The following is a 26,592-nucleotide window of genomic DNA, read 5'->3' on the forward strand; positions in this document are numbered from 1 at the left end:
ATAACTCTACATATCATATTTTGTCTATTTCCTCAGTACAGCTAAGAAGACTTAACAGCTAGACCAAGAAGCCTAACCATACGGAGGCTTTTTTTTTTTTTAATTCTCCGTCATTGTATTTTATGTTTTTTTGGCTACGCCACATAGCATGTGGGATCTTAGTTCCACAGCAGGGATGGAACCCACAGCTCCTGCAGTGGGAGTGCAGAGTCTCAACCACTGGACCACCAAGGAAGTCTCAGCTTCTCTGTTTCGGTTAATGTGTAAGGAAGAGAGTTGTTCTAGATCAGAGCATTTTCCAGTAATATTTCAGAATAAGAGAGTTCTGATATCCTTCCTTCATATCTCACCAAACTTCAATACCCTACTTTTCCAGGCTATCCATGCAATTTAGATTTTAACTGCATTTGACACTTAATTAAAGTTTGTAAAAGATTGTGATGATGAAATGCCATATAATCATTTGATAACAATAATGAAGATAGTGACTATTCTTGGTCTCTTCTTTCCATCTTCCCAATATAGTTCTGATTCTTCTGCAAAATTCTTCACATTGCCAAATGGATTCTTATACAAATCTTTATGGGTTTTACTTTGTCCTCTACCTTTACCAGGGCAGTTTCATTCCTAACAGGACATTCCTTTAGACCAGTTCTTAATTCATTTCTCCTTCACTGAGATAAAAGACCAGATTTAATACAAAACCTGAGCAATCTTACAGAGCAAATGTAAAATGACACTTTGGATGATAAGGAGCAATACCCATTGCTCCTGAGTTCAGCCTAGTTCCAGCTCTGTGGTTATCCAACTCAGAGATCCCTGGGCAAAACGTTTAACCTTCTTTGGTAAGTCTGTTTCTTCATCTACTGAATTGCTGTGAAGATCCTTTCCAGATTTAAAACTCTATGTTTTTCTCTTTGTGCTTCACTTACAAGGCAGCCAGACTCTTTGAAACAAACCTCCACTCTTCAGCCACAGCACGACTCTCCAGACAATTGCATATGGCTACTCCATCGCTAACAGTAACTCTGCAGTTCCCAACCGATTGTGGACTTGTATTTTTCAACAACAGCTCTCATTCTGGGATCACCTGCTATAAACCAACCTTCTTTTTTTTTCAGTAGTTTTTCTTCCCTAGGGAAATTTCTATCAGTTCCAGGCATCTGTCAACATACTCCCTGAAGACCAGAAAGCAAAAAATTCATTTGCTTTTCCCATCTTCCCCCACCATCAATAAATTAATCTTATTTGCTCTTAAAGGTACTTCAATCTCTTGCACTTACACCTTATGCTCTCCCTCCTAAAATGGGCTACCCTTGGCACAATTTCCTCTCCCCAACTCTGCTTCTGTTTTTGTAATCGTTCAACCTGCCTCGAGTTTAGTCCTCTGAGAACATTTCTCTGTTGCTGTAGCTTTGTGCTCCCATAGTCGTCTCTATCAATTTGGATTATGCTCTGGAATTCCTAAATTATCCATATCAAATGTTTAAATCTTAATACAACTTAATAAAGTAGAAATCAGAACCCTGGGCCATGGGTGTAGCACAGTGAACATCACTTCCAGTGGCTCTGTACAGACTACCCACTCCAGACCCGCAATTTGTACCTGGTTTGCAGCCCAGACACTTCTGTCAGGGACAGGAACCAGGCAGGAAGGCATGCTTGCGAGGAAACAGTTATCTATCTTCAGGCCATGTGGAATAAACACGCTTGGGTTTAAGTTTGCCATCATCCAAAACACATTCTCCCCTTAAGGCACAGGGACAGTAATGTTTTGTTTTGTTTTATGATTCTGACAACAACAAAACCCTACCAAGGCCTTGATCTAGATCTGCCTGCCTCAGCCATATCATCCCTGTTAGTTGCAGTGCCACAGAGGATGGTTTCTTACTTTTCTCAGAAAAATAATATAAAAGACTTTGTGGAACCCATTTAAAATACTTCAAACCATCTTAATCCATTATTCAGATACAGATTCTAAGAGACACCTAAAAAGCAGGAGGAAACTCTAACATTTGTGGCAGGATAAACTCACATGTTAGAAACACTGGCCTCTTTGTTGTTAAAGGGAGCAGCCCCCACTCTGCAGATACAATGGGGACTTCAGGTAACACTGAGCAGCACTGAGCATTCTCATCAGTCGAATGCAGGGCTCTTTCTGCTTTCAAAGCACATCCATTATCTCAGATCTTCACAAACCTCATGAGGTAGGAAAGGCCGGGATGATCCCATTTAGCATGTAAGGAAATTAAAACTCAAGAGGGTAAAGGAACCAGCTTTTAGGCACGGAGCTCTTCAAAGCAGGGACAGATTCATAATGCACGGTCCCTCATTCTTTGTTCTGTGCTCTATTTCACCCACACGTGTGCACACATGTGCATACATATCGCCCCATGTACATAATTCAAGTGATTATGATGCAAACGGCTCAGAATGAAATTTGGGAAAGCTCCAAATGGTCCCCTGTTGCCAATTTATACCAGTCCTGCTCTTACCCCCAGCTTCTCTCATTTTTCTTACTCTTTTAATTTTCACCAGGCTCCAGAGTTACTTCCACTTTTATGCTTATGCAAAAAACACCAGACTGGTTCTCTGCCTCACTGCCCCCTACCTCCTCCAAATCTCCCACTTCAAATCCTAAAAGCCTAGCAACACATCAAAGCTAATGACTGAGTAATCCACAGATCCCAGTGAATGCCTAAAGGAGAGCTGATTTTCATCAACAGCACAAAGGATATTTTGCAGACCAGTTCCTTTGAATGTGAAGGATATTTTATTAAGCTCAAGGTATTTTCAGGGAAAGCTGGCTTATGAAAAGCTTCACTGTGATAGATCTACTTCTTAGGTCCTCCTTCAACATACTCTGTGGGCAAGTCCCAAGCACGGCCCACGGGTTCAAATCCACAAAGGAGGAGCCAACTGACCCTTCTGATTTTACATGCAAGATTCACAATTCCTACTAGTGAAAACTAATGCAATCTAATACTCACAAAGATCATTAATTTAATGCTTCTCTGTACTTGGTAGGTTTCTAATTTGATTAATTTAATTGAACCAATTTTTTCACAAATCGGTATAGAAAAGTTAGTAATCTCAAAAGAAATTTGCAGCCTTTTAGATTTCAACCTTACCAGTGAACTAAAATATCAACTCCATTTTGCAATATCAACCTATCTTTCACTATTTAGATCGTAATGACCACTTTCTAACTTTTTGGAGATCAGATACCCTCTTAAGAATCTGATTAAATCAACAGACTCTTATCACCAGAAAATTGTATGCTTGCAGAGAATTTTACATTAAATTGCTTGAGATTATGATACCCCTAAAACCTACCCATCAATTAAAGGATAAAAAAGCCTGGTCTGAAAATACAAATGTGTAGATAGGGAAGATGGGGAAATGGAGGACAAAATTAAAAGAAAAGTGGAAAAGGCTAGAAAGAGGGTATAGGAGAGGTCGGGACAGCCAAAGAAGAGGCAGTGACACCAAAATTAGATATCCAGCTTTGTCTGCCACAGTGCTATCACCTCTTACAGCTCAGTTAGTCTTTGCAGTAAGTCAAGAAAACAGATCAGGTAGTACAAACACCGTTTTAAGGATGAGAAAGCTAAGTTTAAATTGATTAAATGAGTTGCCCAAGGTCAAACAGCAGGACATGGCAGAACCAAAACCCTGACCCACTCCCTTAGGGTTTTATTTTTGCTTTTCTTTCTTTTTTTGACATTTTATCACTGGTTCCTAAACAGAGACAAATGTCAGAGAGGACAAGAAAGAAAGAGTGAGAAAGAAGCTAAGAAAAGAAAAGAATAGGGGGGACTTGGGTGAGGGAAAATAATGTGAAAGAGTAAAAAAGGCAGAGAAGAGAAGAGAGATGAAGACAGAGGTGTACGTAGAGACGCCACCAGGCTTCTGTGGTGGCTCAGACGGTAAAGCGTCTGCCTACAATGCAGGAGACCCAGGTTCGACCCCTGGGTCGGGAAGATTCCCTGGAGAAGGAAATGGCGACCCACTCCAGTACTCTTGCCTGGAAAATCCCGTGGACGGAGGAGCCTGGCAGGCTACAGTCCACGGGGTCACAAAGAATCAGACATGACTGAGCGACTTCACTCACTAGGGACACTGAGGGGAAAATAAGGACTCTATCATCTTAGATGTTATAACAAGAAACTGTTCCAACTTCCAGCTACTTATACAGAGAAAAAAAAAAACTGCTTTCTCAAACCTCAAAATCTGGAAAACTGTAGGTACCCATGCAGATTATGGAAACAGTAAAGAGACAACTAAAGTAAAAGAGGATTAAGAAATACATACACAATTTCCCAAACAAAGGAGGCTTAAGTCTCTGCTGTTGAAAATTCTGTGGAATGATACCCTGAAGCGATTGCACAGTCCTCACCCATCTGGCCTCACTAGCTCTCGACCCAAAGCTAACAGAGGAAGTTGCTTATCTACAGTCATGTTTTTCTAAAATTGAATCTAAACAACATCCTTGTTTCTAATACTAGCCTTCCAGAGTCAGTGTGGATTATGATTTTTTCCATGTTTGCTCAAAGCCACAACCACTGCTTTGAATAAAGCTGATTTGTAACACTGTCTTGTTAACGGTGCGACTCTTCACACAAAATGAGAGATACTGAAACTGTTATCTATGGGAGCAGCAAAGCAGCTTGAGCTCCCAACAGGCAGACACTGAAAAAACAGTATTGACACAGCATTGTCTTGAACCTAATGTGAGAGACTCTCCTTATGGTAAAAAAGCAAACAAAGAAACAAACAACAACAACAACAACAAAAAACTGCAACAACAGCAAGAAGCAGTGGCAGAGGAAATAACATCCCGAAGACCACACGCAGTCTCCAGAACGTCTCTCCAGGGAGAGTCTCTCCAGAGCTCCACTGGACACATCATAGGCTTCAAAACAGTGCTTGAAAAGCTAATGTGCACAGGCTCTGTCCTTCTGCCACAGGCTACAGTTCCCATGGGGAGAGAGGAAAATGGGGTGTCTCGGGTGCAGGCTCTGACTTCCAAAGTGAGAAAGCATCGGAGCTGAATTTAGAGACCTTGCTGGCAGGAAGGAGAAAATCAGCATGTTCAAGACTCACTTTGCCCCCACAGAGTCGGACACGACTGAAGCGACTTAGCAGCAGCAACAGGGTTACCAGAGTCCTTTAATAAAAGCACAAAGGATGCTGGTGAGAGCTTGGCTGGGTTACTCTGCTGATGGAAATAAGGAAAGGCAACTGAGGTTGAAGAGATTCATTCTCTCCCCCAAAGTTGAAAGTCAGACATTGTTAGATAACCCATCATTACAGACACAAGACATATTGGGATTATTAGCAGGGCCACAGTATAAATATTCAGACCCACGCATCCCAAGGTAGAGTGAGTGGGTTCTGGCAAGATTTTAAAGGCTGATAATGGGATGGAGTGGGTAGTGGCAGCACTGCGTCATGGGTATGTGGCCCCTAGGGCAGAGTCCTGTGTAGCACCACCCTGCACGCTGTGCCTCCCGCAGGATTCTCAGGCCTGGAATTAGCCCTGCAAGACCTGCTGCTTCCTTCACCCACTTTCCGCTATGCCTCTGAGAGCCAGACTCCAGACCTTATCTTCTACAGACACAGCCACCCTGTGTAAGCCCAGGGCATTATCTCTACAGGTAAAAGAAATTATTTTTGCAAGTCTTTGTGTCAGTGTGCTTTGAAAGCAATTTCTCATTAATAGCCTTATAAAGTACTTTAGCATTTAAACATTCAGAACCACCATCATTCTAAAATATACTATTTATACAGTACAAAAAAGCCAATCTGAAAAATTGTTGATGAAACTGAGGTAGAGGCAGAAAACACCTATTAGGAATATTAAAGCCAGTGCTTCTAGATCAGTAATGAGCTATTTAGGAATTTGCTGGCAACCTTTAAATAGTGTTTCATTTTAACAGCAAATGTCAAGTTAGCACTTCTGGCTCAAAAAGACACTGCTCTTAAATAGGCTGGCTCTGAGAAGCTGAGAATAGCGCACCAGACCCTGGTCCATAGGTTGCAAAGAGAGGGGCTAAAGCGACCTCACATGCACGAACTCAGAATACACCGAGCAAAACAGAAATATATTTGTTAAGACACTGGCTTGATAAGTAGGTCCATAGAGATGGGGGAGGCGTTTTTCAGTTTGATTTGTGTTGTCTGTCTAGAAATACTGGATTTTAGAGTGGGAAGAGGGTACCTGAGGGAAAGCTACCATCCACACGTAGGTTTTTACAGATGAAGAAATTGGGATCATTTCCTTGAGAAAACTGTCCTAACACATTGAGATCTCACCTCTATCAAGAAGGCTCAACACACAAAGTTTTCCTAAGAAAGTGGTCCACTCTCACAGTGCTGTCTGGATGGTTATTACATAGGTGTTGTAGTTATGGAGGCCGATTCAGTGCATGCCACGCACAATGGCTCTGAGCACGGTACAAGGACCCTGGAGATCGTCTCATGCAGCTTTCTCAGCAGGAGAAAGCCCAGAAGCAGCAGCCCCGCCAGAGTCCACGTCAGAGGGGCACGGGTGTCCCCATGGTGGCGCTGTGGTGTTTGGGGGCCAGGCGCCCCACTGTGGAGTGCTGCCGTACGCGCTGTAGGGAGTTCAGCAGCAGCCCTAGTCAGCAGCAATCCCCCAGCGTGACAGCCAGAAGCTTCCCAAAATAGTGCCAGATGTCCTCAGGGAAGAGAGGGAAAACAAATTGTCCCCAGCTGGGAACCACTGGATTAGAAACTGGCATAACCAATAACTAGATCCCTCAGCTCCCCAGCCTGGCGTTCTCTCATCATGGATTACTTGTTTTCAAATAAATCTTTCAGAATTAGGAAGAACTGATTAAATCAATGCATTGTCATCACTAATATTGATTACATGTCAAATCATGTTACTAACAAGCTCTTAAGACTAAGTCCTAAAAATCTGAATTAATTGCATTTACCCATCTAATTGTGTGTGCCTGGCACAAGTATAAACACATTTGTATTTACATACACGTAAGACTAAAAGTATGCAACTATGAGTGTCTTGGTTTTTGGTTGGGCAAAGAATAATGATGTCATGTTAAAAGACACTTCAGGGAGAAATCTCTCTACAAATGATAAAATTTCTTACCACTCTTAGGCAAATTCACTGCATGTTGTACCTAAATATAGATCATTGCTCTTTTTTTTTTAATTAACAAGAAGGAACATCACTGTCAAACTGTTTAATCATCTTATTATAAAGATAAGAAACTCAGTTCAAAGAGCTGAGGTTTCCTAAAATAGTACTTCAGAATCATTCCAGATTTCTTCTTAAATACAGCTGAGAAAAATCAGGTGTAAAAATTCATAGGACACACAGGTTCTACAATCAGTGGCAGCCACTGATTTCAGCGGCTGATTTCCTGCTAACTATCATATTCCAACATTACCTGTTTCTCTTTTTCCGGTGCTCTCTGTTAGAATTTTCTGATTCACTACCACTGCTTGTGTTACAGCGTGAGCGTGACCTGAAAAGAAAATGAGAGGAAAAAAAAAAAAAACATTTATGACAAATGAAAAATTTCAGAAAGGTTCATGTAGGTTCTTTAGAATTAATTTTGCAATAAAATTACCAATTCAAACATAAGTAGTTGTCATAGCCCTCTCCCAATCATTTTCTCAATTCAGCTAGCCATCTGAATGTCTACAGAAATGTGGAAGCAGACTAAAGTAAATGTCACCACACTCCTAGAAAGGACCACAAAATCAAGTGCTTTCAACAGAACTCTGATGTAGAAAAGCTATAAGTCCCTGGGGTGGACTAAATATGGATCAAAGACCTGTCAAACCCCTACCCCCACGAAGAGAGGGAGAGTTTATTTCTACTCCCCTTGAATTTGTGCTGGTCCTACGACTGATTTTTCCAACAGAAGGAGGTGGAAGGGATACTCTGTCAGTTCTAGGACTATTTCTTAACAGAGCTGGTAGCTTCTGCTTCTTCCCAGCCACCTAGGTTAACCAGGTGCAGAGATCATGGAGAGAAAGAGTTCCCAGGCAGACAGCCATTCTGCCAGGGACCAGTTAAACTAGCTAACAAACTGCTGATCAATCAATAGAATCATATAAGATATATATGGTTGTTGTTATATTCAACCACCCAGGTCTGGATGGTTATACTGTAGCAAGAGATAAGCGAGGGACTTCCCTGACAGCCCAGTGGTTAAGATTCCATGCTTCCAATGCAGGGGGAATGGGTTCAATCCCTGGTCAGGTAACTAAGATCCCAAATGCCACTGTGTGGTGTGGCCAAAAAGAAAAACTGAAAGAAAGAGAATAGAAAAGAAAAAAAGAAAGAGAGAGATAATGGAGCTAGCTCCTCTAAGACAAAAAAGGAGCAGGAAAGAGAGAGAGAGAAAGAAACTCCTAAAGATGTTAAGGAATGAAAGACTGAGAACCAGTTGTAGCCAAAATTGTTATTTCAAAGTTTAAAAAATTACAATATCCTTAAAGCAGTCAGTCACTAATAAAACCAAACATCTCCCATACTCTTGCCTCAGGTCTGAGCTGTGCTGATCTGCTAAGCCCTTTCCCTCTCCCTTGACCCTCCTTCCATTTTGGCTTTTTTACCTCCTCCTTTGCTTTAGATCTGAATCTTCACCACTGTTATGGGCTTTCCTATGGGGGGTAAGAAAAAAGAATTCATTCAGGAGAACAGACGATTATCAGCTGGCTAAGGAAAGCATACCAGAATGAGTTTTACTTCAGTTAATGCACATTACACAGTCACCATTCACGGCAGTCACCAAACACATGAGCCACACATCCAGGCCCAGCTCTACAACAGATCCCAGAAATGATATCAACTGGCCTCAAGAAGCCAACAGGCTAGCAGGGGCTACAAACAGTCCATAAGTAATTATGCACAGTTACCTGTGTCTGTAATTATCTATTGAGTAATTAACGATATAACAGTAATTATCTGTTAAGTTCCACTCATCCAGGAACAGAGTTCAACTGTAGTGCCCAGATCTGCAATTGAAACAGAGCACTAACCTAATAAGGCCCACCAAATCTAACCTGCCTCACTTGCTTTTAGTTGATTTTAAAACTAACCACTCCCTAGCTTCCTTATGGATAACACCTCCAATGTATGGGTCACTATAGTAATGGTTGCTTAAATTGTTTTTCAGGAATGTGGAGTTCTTGCCTAGTTCAAACTGGTTGAAACCACTGGCCATTCAACCAGCCCTGCGTGAGTATCAGACGGGTGATCTTTTGATGTTAGAGGGCCAAAACCTCTACCCTCAGAATATACTAACTCTTACCATTTTCTGAACAGTTGCCATGAAGCACCATGAAGCTCGACCACTCTTGCAGAAACCACCGATTACCTCCCTCTTCTTACCCCAATCACCTCTCCCCACACCTCATACACCCTGCCTCTTTATCCTATAAATGTCCCTAAGTCTGATCTTCAGGGAGACAAGTTTTAGATTTGTTCTCCCATCAATTTGCTTGGTTATCTTGTGAATAAATGATTACTCTGCTGCAAACCTTGGCATTTCAATGTCTGGCTTGCTGCAAGTTAGGCAAACAATCCCAATTCTGTAACACAATCCACCAAGCCAAGTTCTGCCATAATCTGATGTCAGCTCTCACCTGAATGCCCTTTCCAACATCCCAGCCTCCATGTCCCTTGTCATCTTCCCTAAGGACCTCTTTACTGCAACTCAGCAACCCCATCGGGGTCATACTTTGGACTTTATTATCTGTAACCACCTGCAAAAACCTTGTTCTCTAACCTCAATCTCCTCTCCTTCCTGAATACCACTTCCTATTTACCTTCAAACAGCTTCAGTGGGGCACCCTGTTAAATGTGTGAGTTCTGTAGTCCTGAATGTGAATCCCGTCCCATCTGATGATAAGTAGTGTGATTTAAACACAAGGCTTCTCTCCTGAGCCTCAGTTTGAATAGTACTTCCCACACAGGGTTGTCAGGGCTTCCCTGGTGGTGCAGAGGTTAGAGCATCTGCCTGCAGTGCGGGAGACCTGGGTTCGATTCCTGGGTCGGGAAGGTCCCCTGGAGAAGGAAATGGCAACCCACTCCAGTGTTCTTGCCTGGAGAATCCCATGGACAGGGGAGCCTGGTGGGCTACAGTCCACCGGGTCGCAAAGAGTTGGACGTGACTGAGCGACTTCACTTCACTTCACTTCAATTCACACAGGGTTGTTATGAGGATAAAATGAATCAATATATTTAAAATGCACACAGTAGGACCTGGCCCACTCTAAGCACTCAATAAACGTCGGCTATTACCATTGTTGCTTCTTCAGTGACTTCCATTCTACCTTTCTTTGACCTCAGTAGTACTGTCTGTCTATCAATCTTGCAACTTTCTGTCAGCTAACTTTTATTTCCTCCCTGACTCAGTTTGGATTTTCATCATCACAATAAGATGTATGCCAAGACTTGAAACTTCCTCTGATTGTGTTTTTTGTTCAGTCTTTATGACAAAACTCCAAAGGTGGGTGAATCCAACTCTCCAGGTTCTTTGGGCCAGCCCTCAAAAGCTGGCAAGCAGTGCTAGATGAGGTTACGTAAAAGGGCATGTTAACTACACTACAAATCCATGTGCGTAATCTCAGATCTACAACATGGCCCAGCAATCCTACCACCTTTCTCTGATCTAAGAACTCTCAGTTTCTTCAAAGTGCTTTCACACTCCTTTCACCTTGCAGCGCTCTGACTCACTGCACCGCTGCTGCAGCAAATGACTTTGTGTTCTCCTTCCAAAGCAAAAAGGAGCCAGCCATCAGATGGGAGCTCTTTCCTTTTCCTGTTAGCCAAAATAAAAACTCACCCACATCGCCCTCTCTTTTATGGAAGTGTCCCTACAATTAAGGTCAATCCGCTTACCTGTGCTGTGCAGCTCCCACTGCCTTTTACCTCCTCGGTGACTGCCGTTAACCACGTCCTGTCTCTCACACATGTTCACCTTGTCCTCTGAGCCGAGTCTCTTCAGCAGCCTTCCACATTCTCGAGTCTCTCCTACTCAAGCATACACACACCTACTTTGACTCCACATCCCCCACAACTCTCTGCCCAATCTCTCTCCTCTCCTGCAAAGCCACACTTCTTGAGCGAGGCCTCGTTCTTGCTTTGGGGCTCCATGTCCTTATCCTTTGTGACGTGTGCCTTTCCGATCTAGGCAGGGCAGACGTGACTCTTTTAATGCCACATCCACAACTTTAATTCTCCCACTTTCCCAACATAATTATATCAATAACATAATGTTGATAGAATTGCTCATTGTAAACACAATTACGTAACTACTGTTCACAGATGACTGATCTAAACAGTGTTTTAGGAATACAATTTCTTGTATAGGTTTAAATTGTTCTTAGAGATGATAACTGCCTAGTTTTCTACTTAAGTTGCTTGCTTAGTTTCCCTCGTACTTCTCACTAATACTTTATCCCATCTCTGAGAGAGCTGCACAACTCGTCCTGAGATGGACAAATACACAGACAATCTGCAAGTTCCATGGAAATGCCTTAAGGAGCACTCTGCCCTCCTACTCGCATTGGACAGTTTGCTGTCTAGCACTGCTTCATACATGTCCCTTCAGCCTGAGCCAGGGAATTTCTTTTGCACCTCTGATGAATCCCATCGTCTTAGGTCTCATGGCCTCTTCTCACGGCAGCTATATATTCACACACACACACACATATATACAGACTCATATTTAAGGCCCTTCAGTCATGTCTGACTCTTTGCAACACTCTGTACTGTAGCCTGCCAGGCTCCTCTGTCCATGGGATTGTCTAGGCAAGAATACCAAAGTGGGTCACCACGCCCTCCTCCAGGGGACCTTCCTGACCTAGGCACTGAACCCGTGTCTCTTACATCTCCTGCGCTGGCAGGTGAGTTCTTTACCACTAGCGCCACCTGGGAAGCCCATACACACTATATATGTATCTCAGTTCAGTTCAGTCGCTCAGTCCTGTCCAACTCTTTGCAACCACATGAACTGCAGCACATCAGGCCTCCCGGTCCATCCCCAACTCACAGAGTTTACTCAAACTCATTTCCATTGGGTCAGTGATGCCATCCAACCATCTCATCCTCTGTCATCCCCTTCTCCTCCCACCTTCAATCTTTCCCAGCATCAGGGTCTTTTCCAGTGAGTCAGCTCTTCGCATCAGGTAGCCAAAGTACTGGAGTTTCAGCTTCAGCTTCAGTCCTTCCAATGAATACCCAGGACTGATCTCCTTTAGGATGGACTGGCTGGATCTCCTTGCAGTCCAAGGGACTCTCAAGAATCTTTTCCAACACCACAGTTCAAAAGCATCAATTCTTCAGTGCTCAGCTTTCTTTATAGTCCAACTCTCACACCCATACATGACTACTAGAAAAACCATAGCCTTGACTAGATGGACCTTTGTTGGCAAAGTAATGTCTCTACTTTTTAATATGCTGTCTAGGTTGGTCATAACTTTCCTTCCAAGGAGTAAGCGTCTTTTAATTTCATGGCTGCAGTCACTATTCTGCAGTGATTTTGGAGCTCAAAAAAGTAAAGTCTCTCACTGTTTCCTCATCTATTTGCCATGAAGTGATGGGACCAGATGCCATCATCTTAGTTTTCTGAGTGTTGAGCTTTAAGCCAATTTTTTCACTCTCCTCTTTCACTTTCATCAAGAGGTACTTTAGTTTTTCTTTGCTTTCTGCCATAAAGGTGGTATCATCTGTGTATCTGAGGTTATTGATATTTCTCCCAGCAATCTTGATTCCAGCTTGTGCTTCATCCAGCCCAGCATTTCTCATGATGTACTCTGCATAGAGGTTAAATAAGTAGGGTGACAATACACAGCCTTGACGTACTCCTTTCCCGATTTGGAACCAGTCTGTTGTTCCATATCCAGTTCTAACTGTTGCTTCCTGACCTGCATACAGATTTCTCAAGAGGCAGGTCAGGTGGTCTGGTATTCCCATCTCTTTGAGAATTTTCCACAGTTTGTTGTGATTCACACAGTCAAAAGCTTTGGTGTAGTCAATAAAGCAGAAGTAGATGTTTTTCTGGAACTCTCTTGCTTTTTCAATGATCCAGCGGATGTTGGTAATTTGATCTCTGGTTCCTTTTTCTAAAACCAGCTTGAACATCTAGAAGTTCATGGTTTACATATTGTTGAAGTCTGGCTTGGAGAATTTTAAGCATTACTTTACTAGCATGTGAGATGAGTACAATTGTGCAGTAGTTTGAGCTGTGTGTGTATATATATATATGCACATATATATGTATGTGGTATACACTAAATATACACATTATATATGTGCACACATATATGTATATTTATTTTTGAGAATGAAATTTCTGACCATGTCTTCTTTATACACATATAATTTGGTTTATCTGGGCACAGAATCCTAAATTGAAACTAATCTTCCTTCAGCATTTGGAGGCAATGTCTCATTATCTTCTTTCCCTGCTTTTGCTGTGAAGCAGTCCAAGTCCATGATATTTATTTGTCATGATCTGTGTTTTTTCCTCTCACATTTTCCTCCCTGATGCCAATTTTTTAAAATTCTCTCTTGGTCTATAATGTTTTAATGATCTTGGTAAGGATCTTACTTTTCAATTTACTATGCCAAATGCTCAGTGGGTTCTGTCTATCTATAAATTTAAACCATTCCAATCTGGGATATTTTCTTATATTGTTTCTTTAATAGTTTCCTTTCTTGTAATTTTTGGGTTTTTTCCCTCAGAAATTTCATTAGTCAAATGACTGATATTCAGGTTTGATCATAATAATCCTTATTTCCATGGATTTGTTTTGGTTCTACTTTGGGGAAGATTTCCTTAATTTATCTTCCAATTATTTAAAATTCTACCCCACAAATTTAAAAGCTAAAAACTCTTATTCACTCTTTCAATACCACAGTTTCCACTTTTCTAAAGGTAATAAGTATATATATTTTAGAAAATTTTGTTTCTTATACTGTCTCTATGTCCTGTGAGTCCCTCATACTCCTAATTCTTGGCTCAGTCTCTGTCTTTCCGAAGAGAAGCTGTCCCCAAATGCTGGGTGATTATGGCTCTTTTCATACTTCAGACACTGAAAAGACTGGACCCCTCCGGATGGTGCAGTGCATGGTAACAGACAGCCTCACTGCACTGCAGAGCTAATATGGGAAGTCTCGCCATTTCACTGGAGAATCTTTTGAAAGTTCCTATCAGTAGACCTTTTCCCTAGTATCTTTCCATATCTTATAGGGAGAGTCTCTACTCTCATGCCTAGGAGATAGAAGCCTGGCTTCTAGCATTCTGGGAATGAGGACTTCAGTTCAGTTCAGCCACACAGTAGTGTCTGATTCTTTGTGATCCCATCAATTGTGGCATGCCAGGCTTCCCTATCCACCTCACCAACTCCTGGAGCCTGTTCAAACTCATGTCCATCAAGTCGGTGATGCCATCCAACCTTCTCATCCTCTGTCATCCCCTTCTCATCCTCTGTCATCCCCTTCTCTTCCTGCCTTCAATCTTTCCCAACATCAGGGCCCTTTCCCATAAGCCAGTTCTTCCTATTAGGTGGCCAACGTATCAGAGTTTCAGCTTCAGTATCAGTCCTTCTAATGAACATTCAGGACTGATCTCCTTTAGGATGGACTGGCTGGATCTCCTTGCAGTCCAAGGGACTCTTAAGACTCTCTGCCAGCACCACAGTTCAAAAGCATCAATTCTTCAGTGCTCAGCTTTCTTTATAGTCCAGTTCTCACATCCATACATGACTACTGGAAAAACCATAGCTTTGACTAGATGGATCTTTGTTGGCAAAATAATGTCTCTGCTTCTTAATAAGCTATCTAGGTTGGTCATAGCTTTTCCTCCAAGGAGCAAGCATCTTTTAATTTCATGGTTGCAGTCACCATCTTCAGTGATTTTGGAGCCCAAGAAAACAAACTCTGTCACTGTTTCCATTGTTTCCCCATCTATTTGCCATGGAGTGATGGGACTGGATGCCATGATCTTTAGTTTTCTGACTGCTGAGTTTTAAGCCAATGTTTTCCCTCTCCTCTTTCACTTTCATCAAGAGGCTCCTTAGTTCCTCTTCACTTTCTGCCATAAAGGTGGTGGCATCTGTGTATCTGAGGTTACTGATATTTCTCCCAGCAATCTTGATGCCAGATTGTGCTTCATCCAGCATCTCACAAGATGTACTCTGCATAGAAATTAAATAAGCAGGGTGATAATACACAGCCTTGAAGTACTCCTTTCCCAATTTTGCGCCAGTATGTTGTTCCATGATTTTTCACATAGATATAATATCTCTGTCTCTTTTACAAGTTAACCCTCTTCAACTAAGGCAAATAAATGCTGACGTTTCCCACAGCTCTGTTATTGCTTTGTCTTTGCACTCTATCTATAGTATCTATCTAGACAACCTCAACTCCATTTCATATTTCAACTAACATCTGTAAGAAATCTATATTTCAGTCCAGATAGCCAATCTAGCTCCTGACTTGTATCAAACAATCCATGTAAATCCCTCACTTGGACTTCTCAATGGTACAACAAATTCAACTTATCAACAACCAAACTCAGTTTCCCTTTTTAAACCTGTGATATCCAGGTGATTCTTATTTCAGTGCATCACACCTCCATCCATGAAATTATACAAGTCTGGCTTTCATCTTGACACCTGTCATTCCTTTGCCCCTCATTTTGATCCTTCTCAGCCCACACTTTTACCTCTTAAAGGGTCTTAAAACCATCTACTTCCTTCTGATCTCCACATCGCCACCTTGGCACAGGTTTCCATCCTCTTTCTCCAGGACCTTGCTGTCTGGCCTATGTCCACCACCACCTTTCCCCCAGAGGCAGCAAGGACCATCTCTACCCAGTAAAAATGCAACTGTGTTATCACTCCCTTAGAAAAACTACCAGAATAATGACTGAAATCCTCAACAAAGGCCAGATGTCCTTGTGAGGTCTGACTTCTCTCTCTTCCTTTCGCTCTTTCTCTCTGGGCTCATCTGTAACACATTTCTGTCCTCTCAGTGCCTGACAACACCAACCTTTCAGCCTTTCTATGAATACTCCCCATCTCCATTCCATCCCAAGGCCCCTACAGGGACTTTCTCTAGTGCTGGTTAACACATGCCTTGCATAGAGACGCCTCCAATAAGCATTTTTGAGTGTGAAAATGATGGACTAGGGTAAAAATAAACTTGTATTGGCCAGGAAGTATAGTAGCTTTTCTGTTCTAAAGCAGGACTACTTAAACAAGCAGGCTTCAGGGCTCCATGAACGTTGAAAAATTCTATGAAAATTTATGTAGTGGTGGTTTAGTTGCTAAATTATGCCCGATTCTTGTGACCCCATGGACTGTAGCCTGCAGGCTCCTCTGTCCATCTGTCCATGGGATTCTCCAGGCAAGAATACTGGAGTAGTTTGCCATTTCCTTCTCCAGGGGATGTTCACGACCCAGGAATTGAACCCAGGTCTCCTGCATTGTAGGCAGATTCTTTACCAATTGAGCTGCAAAGGAAAACATACCCATGTATTGAATTAAGTACTTGCCCCTCCTCTGGAATGAATCCAGCATTGCAGCAGGCTCTCAGAGTGTCACCAACCCAGAAGGCTAAGGACCAGAGCTCTAGGCTCCACTTGAATCTGATAGATGTATCCATTTAATGACAGACAGCTAGCAAAAATAGGAAACTTTGATATGTTTTACAAAACATGTTATTCTGGCCATGCATTGCAAAGTAGAATTTTCCATTATTAAATTTAAGTCCACCATATTCCTCCATGCTGATGACAAATATTCAGTTTTAAATGTCAGAGTTGATTCAGCTATGCAGGGATTTGTGTTCAAGAGCAAGGTAAATACATGTGAAGATAAAACAAGACTGAGAAGGACAGGGACAATTACAGGGTTTTTAGAGTGGAAAGAAACAAAGAATGAGCTCTAGCTCTTGATGCCAACAGTCAGCAATGTCTAGTCTCCTCAAAACACATGCCCAATAAGAGACCTTTCAAGTACCATAAAGAACCAGACAGAGGCCCTGATGCTCAGACAAAAAAATTCTCTACTCTATAAAATCAAAACTGTCTTTCCTCTGGATGGTACCCATGAAAGGATCCTGTGTCCACACACCACAATTACATCTCTGTATTGCACAGGAAGCCAGCAGAAACTGTATTCAATATGAACATTATTAAGTCTGGATTTGGGAATGTGTGTGCTCCCAACTATTTCAAGCAATTAGTTTAGGAAAAAAATACCACAAATTTTCATATGTAATGTAAAACTTGATAAATTCACTTCTAAACATTAAAATCAAAATGACCATCTGCTCAGTGTGTGTATTTTATTTAGGGACTGCTGAAAAAGTATACTAATAATTTAGGGTGAGAACCTATAAAAACCTATCTATTAACAATAACCATACCATCACAGATTCTTAAAATATTTAGTAATTCTCACTCCCCACAACTCCTCAATACACATATACAAACAAATTCACTTTATAGTGTTTCCCAGTGATGTTGACTTGTTTTTTAAGTGTTCTCCAAGTTGAACCAATCGTTGGAAGGGAAAGGAGAGCAGAAAATCTATTCCCCTGCCTGTTTTAAATAATGACTCATTAGCCCTGCCTTTTTCAGACATACAGACGTGGACCCAAATTCTGGATGTGTGCAAGGAATAGTTACTCTTTTCTCCTCAAGCCTGTTTTCTCATCTATAAAAGTGAGATAATAATGCTGGGCCAGGTATTTTTCCATTGGTCCTCAGTCCCATCCAAACCTAGTTGTAGTCTCCCATGTATTGCCAAGATGAGAGGCCTGAAAATTACATCTTCCTAGGCTTCTTCACCACTTAGGTGCTCAGGTGAGACTTGAAGGCAGGAGAAAAAAGGAGGCAATTTTGCTTCTGGCAGCACCTGCAATACTTACTGTTGCATTCCCTAAAAGTGAGGCTTCCACAGCATTAGACGTGGTGGTACCCTCTAAAGCAGTTGCAGCAAGAGTCCTTCCTACAGTGGTGGTGCCCCCAGCGGTGTCAGCGCTAAGCACAGGCTCCCAGGGGCCAGCTCTAAGGCAGAAGTAGCTTTGAATCTTTGGGTGGCTTCCCCATCTCTCCCGCTACTCCTGCAGCCCTGGGGCAGCACAGTATCCAGGCCACAGACTCTTAGTCTTTTTGTTCCTTCAGTCCTGCTCACACCTGTGCACTGATCCCTGCCTTAATCCCTCTCTGCTGGAAAGGCCTAGTGACTGAGAGATACATTATGTCAACTTCTGTAGGGTACCATAAGGTTGAAACGAGATAATACATAGCTAGTAAACTGCTCAGTACTTGGGACATGGTACATGCCAGCTATTTTTCCATTATTCTGTCTAATCATCATGGGTTATGATCTGGCTCCCCCTTCTCAGTCCTGCTGGGTGAAGATGATGACCTTTCTTTTCTTAACTTTCAAAGGATTTTGGTGAAGTGGACCTGGTTTGAGAAAGTTACGGATGAAGACTCTAGGAAACTGGCAGAAGCAGAAGGATCAAGCAGGGATGGACCAGCAAGTGACTATGAACAAAGGACAGAGAAAAGAGATGCACCTCTGCTTTCTAAATCCACAGTGCATACGAAAAGAATCTTGATGGTTATCTGAAAACATGACTGGAACATCTCATAATTTGGTTATTGTCATTGTTATTCAGTTGCTAAATTGTGTCCGACTCTTCATGATCCCATGGACTGCAACACACCAGGCTCCTCTGTCCTCCACTATCTCCTGGAGCTTGCTTGAATTCATGTCCATTTAGTTGGTGTTGCTATCTATTCATCTCATAATTATAAGTCACATAAAATACCACTCATGTAGGCACCCAAAGTAAAACATAGTCCCCATCAGATAGAAATAAAGTGAATTTCACTAGTAAGTGATTTCTCGGTCTTCCTCTCTTGGACCTGTCATATTGCCCAGCCTGCTTTGCAGAGGGTTCAAAACCGCTATATAGGAATTTTTCTTTTTTTTATTAAGCACAAACACACAAGTATATTCATATGAACAATCTGACCTGCTGAGTAAAATGTAACAAGACTCATTTCTCTGTTCTTGAAAGGGGTTTTACTCAAGTTTAAGCAACAATATCAGTCTTGAGAGCCAATAATTCAGCCTCACCTAAGAGATATCTCTCTAAACATGATCTTGTCTTCCCAGTTCAGTTCAGTCGCTCAGATGTGTCCAACTCTTTGCAACTCCATGGACTGTAGCATGCCAGGCTTCCCTGTCCATCACCAACTCCCAGAGCTTGCTCAAACTCACGTCCATCAAATTGGTGATGCCATCCAACAATCTCATCCTCTGTCATCCCCTTCTTCTCCCACTTTCGATCCTTCCCAGCATCAGGGTCTTTTCCAAGGAGTCAGTTCTTCACATCAGGTGGCCAAAGTGTTGGCGTTTCAGCTTCAACATCAGTCCTACCTATGAATATTCAGGCCTGACTTCCTTTAGGATGGACTGGTTGGATCTCCTTGCAGTCCAAGGGACTCTCAAAGGGCTTCTCCAACAGCACAGTTCAAAAGCATCAGTTCTTTGGTGCTCAGCTTCCTTTATAGTCCAGCTCTCATATCCATACATGATTACTGGAAAAACCATAGCTTTGACTAGACAGACCTTTGTTGGCAAAGTAATATCTCCAACATTAAATGCTTAAATATTAAATGCATTTTCATATGCTGTCTAGGTTGGTCACAGCTTTTCTTCCAAAGAGCAAGCATCTTTTAATTTCATGGCTGTAGTCCCCATCTGCAGTGATTTTGGAGCTCAAAAAAATAAAGTCTCTCACTGTTTCCATTGTTTACCCATTTATTTGCCATGAAGTGATGGGACTGGATGCCATGATCTTAGTTTCCTGAATGTTGAGCTTTAAGCCAACTTTTTCACTCTCCTCTTTCACTTTCATCAAGAAGCTCTTTAGTTCTTCTTCGCTTTCTGCCATAAAGGTGGTATTATTTGTGTATCTGAGGTCATTTATATTTCTCCCGGAAATCTTGATTCCAGCTTGTGCTTCTTCCAGCCCAGCATTTCTCATGATGTATTCTGCATATAAGTTAAAAAAAGCAGGGTGACAATATACAGCCTTGACGTACTCCTTTTCCTATTTGGGACCAGTCTGTACCATGTCCAGTTCTAACTGTTGCTTCTTGACCTGCATACAGATTTCTCAGGAGGCAGGTCAGGTGGTCTGGTATTCCCATCTCTTTCAGAATTTTCCAGTTTGTTGTGATCCACACAGTCAAAGGCTTTGGTATAGTCAATAAAGCAGAAACAGATGTTTTTCTGGAACTCTTTTGCTTTTTTGATGATCCAGCAGATGTTGGCAATTTGATCTCTGGTTCCTCTGCCTTTTCTAAATCCAGCTTGAACATCTGGAAGTTCACGGTTCACGTACTATTGAAGCCTGGCTTGGAGAATTTTGATAATTTTTTTTACTTTGCTAGCATGTGAGATGAGTGCAATTGTGCGGTAGTTTGAGCATTCTTTGGCATTGCCCTTCTTTGGGATTCAAATGAAAACTGATCTTTTCCAGTCCTGTGGCCACTGCTTTCCAAATTTGCTGGCATATTGAGTGCAGCACTTTCACAGCATCATCTTTTAGGATTTGAAACAGCCCAAGTGGAATTCTATCACCTCCACTAGCTTTGTTCATAGTGATGCTTCCTAAGGCCCACTTGACTTTGCATTTCAGGATCTCTGGCTCTTGGTGGGTGATCACACCATTGTGGCTATCTGGGTCATGAAGATGTTTTTGGGGTCATTAAGGATCTTCTTCTCATGTAAAAACATTTAAATCTTTTACATATTAATGTATATCATTAATTCAATACATATTACATATACATATTATACATACAATATATTTTCAAAATATTATACATATTTTTAAAATTTTAGTCTTCACTACAATACAGAGAGTAAGTTCCCATCAATATTTTATGAAATCATCCTCTGAAATGCTGGCTTTTTAAGAGAAATACTTCAGGACCTCTAGCTTATTTCATCTCAAAGAAACAAAACACAACAACAAAACTCAGAAGCTCTCTGTTATCGTGAGGGCACAAACAGTCAGGACACTATGAGAGTAACCTGGTTACACTGCGCCTGGGACCTGGAACCGCTGCTGAAAATTTAAAACCGACGGCTGTTCCGCTTACCTCCTCCTGGTGGGCTGCACAGAGTCATTGTCGCTCCCACACGAGGGGTTTCGGCGGCGTGTGTAAGGGAACTTGGGGGATTTCGTGCGGTCGTTGGGGGAGTTATAGAGTCCGCTGGAGTGGAAGAGGAATGGTCAAGGATGTCTGCAGAGGGCCGGGAGGAGCAATACCCTAAGCTGGACCTAGGGAAGGGCTCACAACTGCCCATTCTCTACTTTCAGGGGAATACTGAGTCTTGGGCACATGGTTCTCTTTCCTGACAAGATTTATTGAAAGAAGAGTAAGATCTAGTAAAATAAATCATGACAGTCTTCACTTTGCAGGATTGGGCTTGTCTCACTGGACTTCAAAAGAAATGAGCACACACAAATGACGGCAACAGTAAGAACAATCTGCCTTTATGGTGAATCTACACTTGCTAGCTGAGGGCTTTATACACATTATCCCAGTTTATCTCCAGGTCAGCCCTAGTCACTGAAGTACAGTTATTAGACCCATTTAACAGAAAAGAAAACAGAAATACAGAATATTTAGTTAAGCAGCCAAGTACCCAGGAAAGAGGCAGAGTTAGAATCTGAACCATCGTGTGGTCAGACCTGGAACAATCATTCAACTTATCAATTAATTATGAAGCAGATCTGTCCCTGGTATGGTAATTGTGAACAAAATTAACTAAATATTTATTTATTTCTAGGAATAAAGGTCCTCTAAACGCACTATTCATCAACAGTAGTTTTCAACTTAAGTTTTAACAAGAATGGTGCAATTGGGGAAATTATCATTAATATGTCATTTCAAGTATCCAAATGACCACCTAAGCCATCCTCACCACCTTTCAGGCAGTTTCTTAGTATATGCAAGTTTTCCTTTCTGTCTTTCCAGGAGAAAGTTTCATGTTAGGACACATCCTGTTGACTTCTACTTCAGAAGTTCTCAGTCATGCTGATTTAGGAATCTGACTGCTTGTCCACAGTTAGTCATCACCAGCCACAAAGCAAATTCCATCGTTTAACAAGCTGCAATTGCCAACCCCATTTATACTGTTCTCCTTTATAAAAACAAGGATTCTCTTTACCTCTGGGGGCCGTTTTCTTCCCACGGTGCATGAGATTTACTTCTCTGGGTATCAGGGCTGTTTTCATTCTTTGCTTTCTTAAAGCTTTAATTTAAAAAACCAACCAAACAAAAAAGAGTGGGAAATAAATTAACTAGAAAATAAAAGAACATTAACTCACATACTTATTTCTTCAGTAAAATTATTTAACAAACGTTTTAAAATGTGTGTTTTTATTCATACCTGTGACTCATTCCAGAAAAAAATGTAAAGTGGCTGCCTAAAAAATAGTAATAATAATAAACTTTCCAGCTGTACCTTGGGGGTCTCTTTGCCCCTTCTTTCTTTCTTGTTTTACTGCTGTCACCCAAATGCCAAGTCATCAATTGTTAAAAGAAACTTTCTCGAGTCCACCTGCAGTATGAGAAAGGGCTTCCCTGATAGCTCAGTTGGTAAGGAATCCACCTGCAATGCAGGAGACCCCGGTGCAATTCCTGGGTTGGGAAGATTTGCTGGAGAAGGGATAGGCTACCCATTCCAGTATTCTTGGGCTGCCCTTGTGGCTCAGCTGGTAAAGAATCCACCTGCAATGAGGGAGACCTGGGTTTGATCCCTGGGCTGGGAGGATCCACTGGAGAATGGAAAGGCTACCCACACTGGTATTCTGGACTGGAGAATTCTGGCAGGATGAGAAATAGGGGGAACAAGCAAGCCAAAAACACAAGGCTGATAAGAAAGGAAAGTTGAGTATTCTGGCTCATGTGGCTGGCTCTCTCTCTCAGCAGTGGTCAGAGACTGCTGGCTTTGGATCTGGGTCTGAATTTGTGCAGGCCGGTCAGCTCTGGGCAGGTTCAGGCCGCCAAACTGACCTTCTCTGCCCCTAGCTTCCGCCGTATCTTGGCTTCATCCTTCCAAATCAGAATGACTTTCAAATCTTATTTCCTGACCTAGTATCATCTTTCTGTCCTAAGAATATAAATATAACTGAGTTGTTACTCAACCTCAATAAATTATTTTAGAAACACTGGGAGACACAAGGCAGGGGCTCATCAAAAGCCTCCCGTCACCAGGGGAGGAGAGAAAGTATGCCACCTCTCACTTCCCTGGGAGCCTCCACTTCAGAAAAAGATAGAGCTACTTAACTCCTAATCCATGTTTAACCCCAGCTTTCTGAGGAATCCTCTATTTAATTGTCCTGGAATATAGTCATAGCAGAGTTCTTTGTAACAGCAAAGAAAGAGGAGAGAAAAAATGACAAGGTCATTTCAAAAAATGAAAATAAACTTGTATCCTAGTATATGATATTCATCTAGGGAGTTATAAAGCCTAAAATATTAGATATTTGACAGAGGCATGTTAAAAAGCACTAGTATTGGTAGACGGTAGGTATATTTTATTTACGTTATTCTTAAAAAGATTAAAAAACATTTGGAAGATCAAATTTCTAAAGTAAAACTTTGATTTTGAAAGGAGGAAAAGTAATAAATATGGTATGTAAAAAGATACAGTAGAAAGTTTGGGTGTGTTTAGTAAATCAGAGAAAAAAGAGAAAAGGGAGACTGAGCAGTGCAGTAGGGAGATGAAAGAGGAACTGAGAGAGCAGCACGAGAATAATGAAATCTCGGGGGGAAAATGAACTGAATGCAGTCTCTGAGCTGGTTCTCATCTGGAGCTTGAGTGGGAAAATGTGGCAGTCCTTCAGGTATCAGTCCTATCAGCAAGAATGTAGTTGTGGAGCGGACTGCACTCCCTCCATACGCTCTGAAAAGGCTTGAGATCTAAACTTCATGCAAGATGAAGGCTTATGTCAGACTTACCATAAGCATACCCTGTACATACAGATTCAGCTGACTCTCTGGCCACGACGACAAGGCTAAGAGAAGCACAGTACATGAAAGTGCTAGCATGCTAGTATCAAATAGATAGAGGAAAGCTGCTATCACACAGGGAGCCCAGGCCAGCGCTCTGTGCCAACCTAGAGGGATGCGGTGGCGGGGAGTGGGAGGAAGGCCCACAGGGGAGGGGGTATACTTACGGCTGGTTCTTGCTGTTGTACCGCAGAAAACCAACACAACATTGTAAAGCAATTATCAACCAATCAAAACAAGTAAGCAAAAAGAGAAAAGAGGAAGAAAGTGTACGTGAAAGCAAAGAACTTGTCGTTCCAAAAAGAGAATCTGTACAGGGAGCATCCTGTACCTAAACAAAAGAAAATGAAGGCAAAACCTTGGGGGAAACATTGCAACTCTGAGAAATTTCATAACTTAGAATTATTTTGCTGAGAAATCATACACTATATTTCTCCAAGTGGCAACAATCCAATGGAATGAAAACACCATTATTTACTAACAAAAGATGGAGTGGATGATCTAAGAAGTTTCTCAAGGTCACATATTTCCGACTGCCTGGGCTTCTCTACAATGCGCATGGAGTACTCTCTCTAGAGAGCTCACTGTATGCGCAACATTCTGTTCCACGAAGGTAATTGGAGACAGGAAAAAATGACACTGAAACTGTGTCTGAACAGAGAACCATGCTGATCCTTCAGGGAAACAATCCACATAATATATTAAGAGAAGGTCCTTCCGCTGGGGGATGCTTCAGGGAAAATTGATGCAAAAGACCATGACAACTCTTCATACATCCGCAATCACTGCCTTCTGAAACCCTGCACCTCAAAGTGCTATAAAACCTCCTTCCAGGGCCACAGTTCAGTGCACTGCTATAATGAACGCAGTACATTAAGCATGAATGCTATCTACTTTACTTCCCAGGTCCCTCTGAGTCAGTCCATTATGTCATGCCGTTTAAAAAAATCACATGGGGTTTCCACTGTGTTGTGGAGACGGCAGACCACAGACTGTAGCTCCATCATTCTGTGACAGCAGGGGCATTTCCTCCAAATGAGAGGGACATGGCCTGATTCTTTACATTTTACTGGCATTTTAAAGTATTCTTTGGCCCACAGACTATTTTCATTAAAAGTACTAGTTAATTACCAGAGTGCTTCTTAACCTTGACAAAAGATAAAAAGCATTTCTGTGACAGCAGATAGCAGTGTGTCCTTTCAGTTAACTAACTGACCTTTTTATTGGTGAAGGTGCGATAATTTTAGTTGTTCCTTCATTTTCTCCATTTTCCATATTCGCAGTTACCCGATTTATGCTGTTTGATCCTAGTAGCAAAGCAGAGGAAAGAAAGAGACAGTGGAGAAGAAAAAAAAAAAAAAGGAGGCAGTGGTCAGAAAAACACAAAAGAAAAGGAAAAGAAAATTTTAATGTAAACTTAGGGACATCATGACACATTGTATTGGTAAAATATAATTCTAAATACATAATGAATTGCTCAATAAATCTGAGATAATATTTTCTGAAATGTACTAAACCCTGAATATAACAATGTCCAATATCTAGGTTATGGCACCATTTGAAAATAGGATGTTTTGAGACTTCAGTGTTTACAAAGTTCCCACATCATGGACATTCTTTAAACCGTTAAATAAGAATCTAAGATATTTAGTACTATTATACTGGAATGTAAGCCATTCCAATCGGTTTTTGACAACTGTGTTGTGAAAAAATTACTGTTTCTTGGCATGCCGTTGACAACCCTCATTCTCAATCAAACCTACCCCAAATATTTCAGACCTGAAAATACTCCAACACATAATGCAAATAGCAAAAACAGACTAATATAGATATGATTTGTATTACATTAAAAAAAAAAAAAGTTTTCAAGTGTGCCTTTTAATGTAAACATCCCTAAAAGGCTAAAACTAACTTTTTAAAAGCTGTTATTCCCCAGATTTGCACACATGCTAGATGAACCAGCAGAGGGCACCCCCAGCAGACACAATGATGGAAACTGTGATCAAATTAGCCCAGCAGCCAAGCCCATCCAGGAAATCTGGATCCCATTCTTGGGAGAGAGGCTGATAAGCCTGCAGGGGTGAGATGTGCAGACACTGATGGCTAGTCTCCTCTCTAGTGGCACGCCCCCCACTCCGGGAGGATGGACGCCTGCAGTCCTGGTTCAATCATGTGGCAGGCAGGCGTGTCCTCCTCAGAAAGCCATCTTGTATGTCCATGGGTCAAGTCCTTCAATCCAAAGTATAATCACGGCTAACAGTTTCCAAATTCTAAGATAAGTCTGTAATACTAGTAAGAGCTGACACCTGTTGAGCACTTACTATGTGGTGGGTGCTGTCCCAAGTGAAAGCTCAGTTGTCTCCCATTCTTTGAGACTCCATGGACCCTCTCTCTATGGGATTCTCCAGGCAAGAATACTGGAGTGGGGTGCCATTCCCTTCTCCAGGGATCAAACCCAGGTCTC

The 26,592-nt window shown here is 41.7% G+C and overlaps 1 protein-coding gene across 2 annotated transcripts in view; it reads right to left on the bottom strand.

The window, feature by feature from the left end:
• LOC120861001 (band 4.1-like protein 4A) overlaps positions 1 to 26,592 on the bottom strand; it is a 289,057-nt gene that overhangs the window by 22,502 nt on the left and 239,963 nt on the right. Inside the window, exons 14-18 of one of the 2 annotated variants that reach the window (XM_040236707.1) lie at positions 25,345 to 25,435; positions 22,282 to 22,365; positions 21,207 to 21,320; positions 8,617 to 8,664; positions 7,440 to 7,517 (exon numbers count right to left, since the gene is read on the bottom strand). In XM_040236707.1, the coding sequence (XP_040092641.1) occupies positions 7,440 to 7,517; positions 8,617 to 8,664; positions 21,207 to 21,320; positions 22,282 to 22,365; positions 25,345 to 25,435 (415 nt within the window). The remainder of the gene's footprint in view (positions 1 to 7,439; positions 7,518 to 8,616; positions 8,665 to 21,206; positions 21,321 to 22,281; positions 22,366 to 25,344; positions 25,436 to 26,592) is intronic. The other variant, XM_040236708.1, reaches the window with a different exon arrangement.

This window comes from Oryx dammah, unplaced genomic scaffold, assembly GCF_014754425.2.
Source record: "Oryx dammah isolate SB20612 unplaced genomic scaffold, SCBI_Odam_1.1 HiC_scaffold_11210, whole genome shotgun sequence".
Lineage (NCBI taxonomy): Eukaryota > Metazoa > Chordata > Mammalia > Artiodactyla > Bovidae > Oryx > Oryx dammah.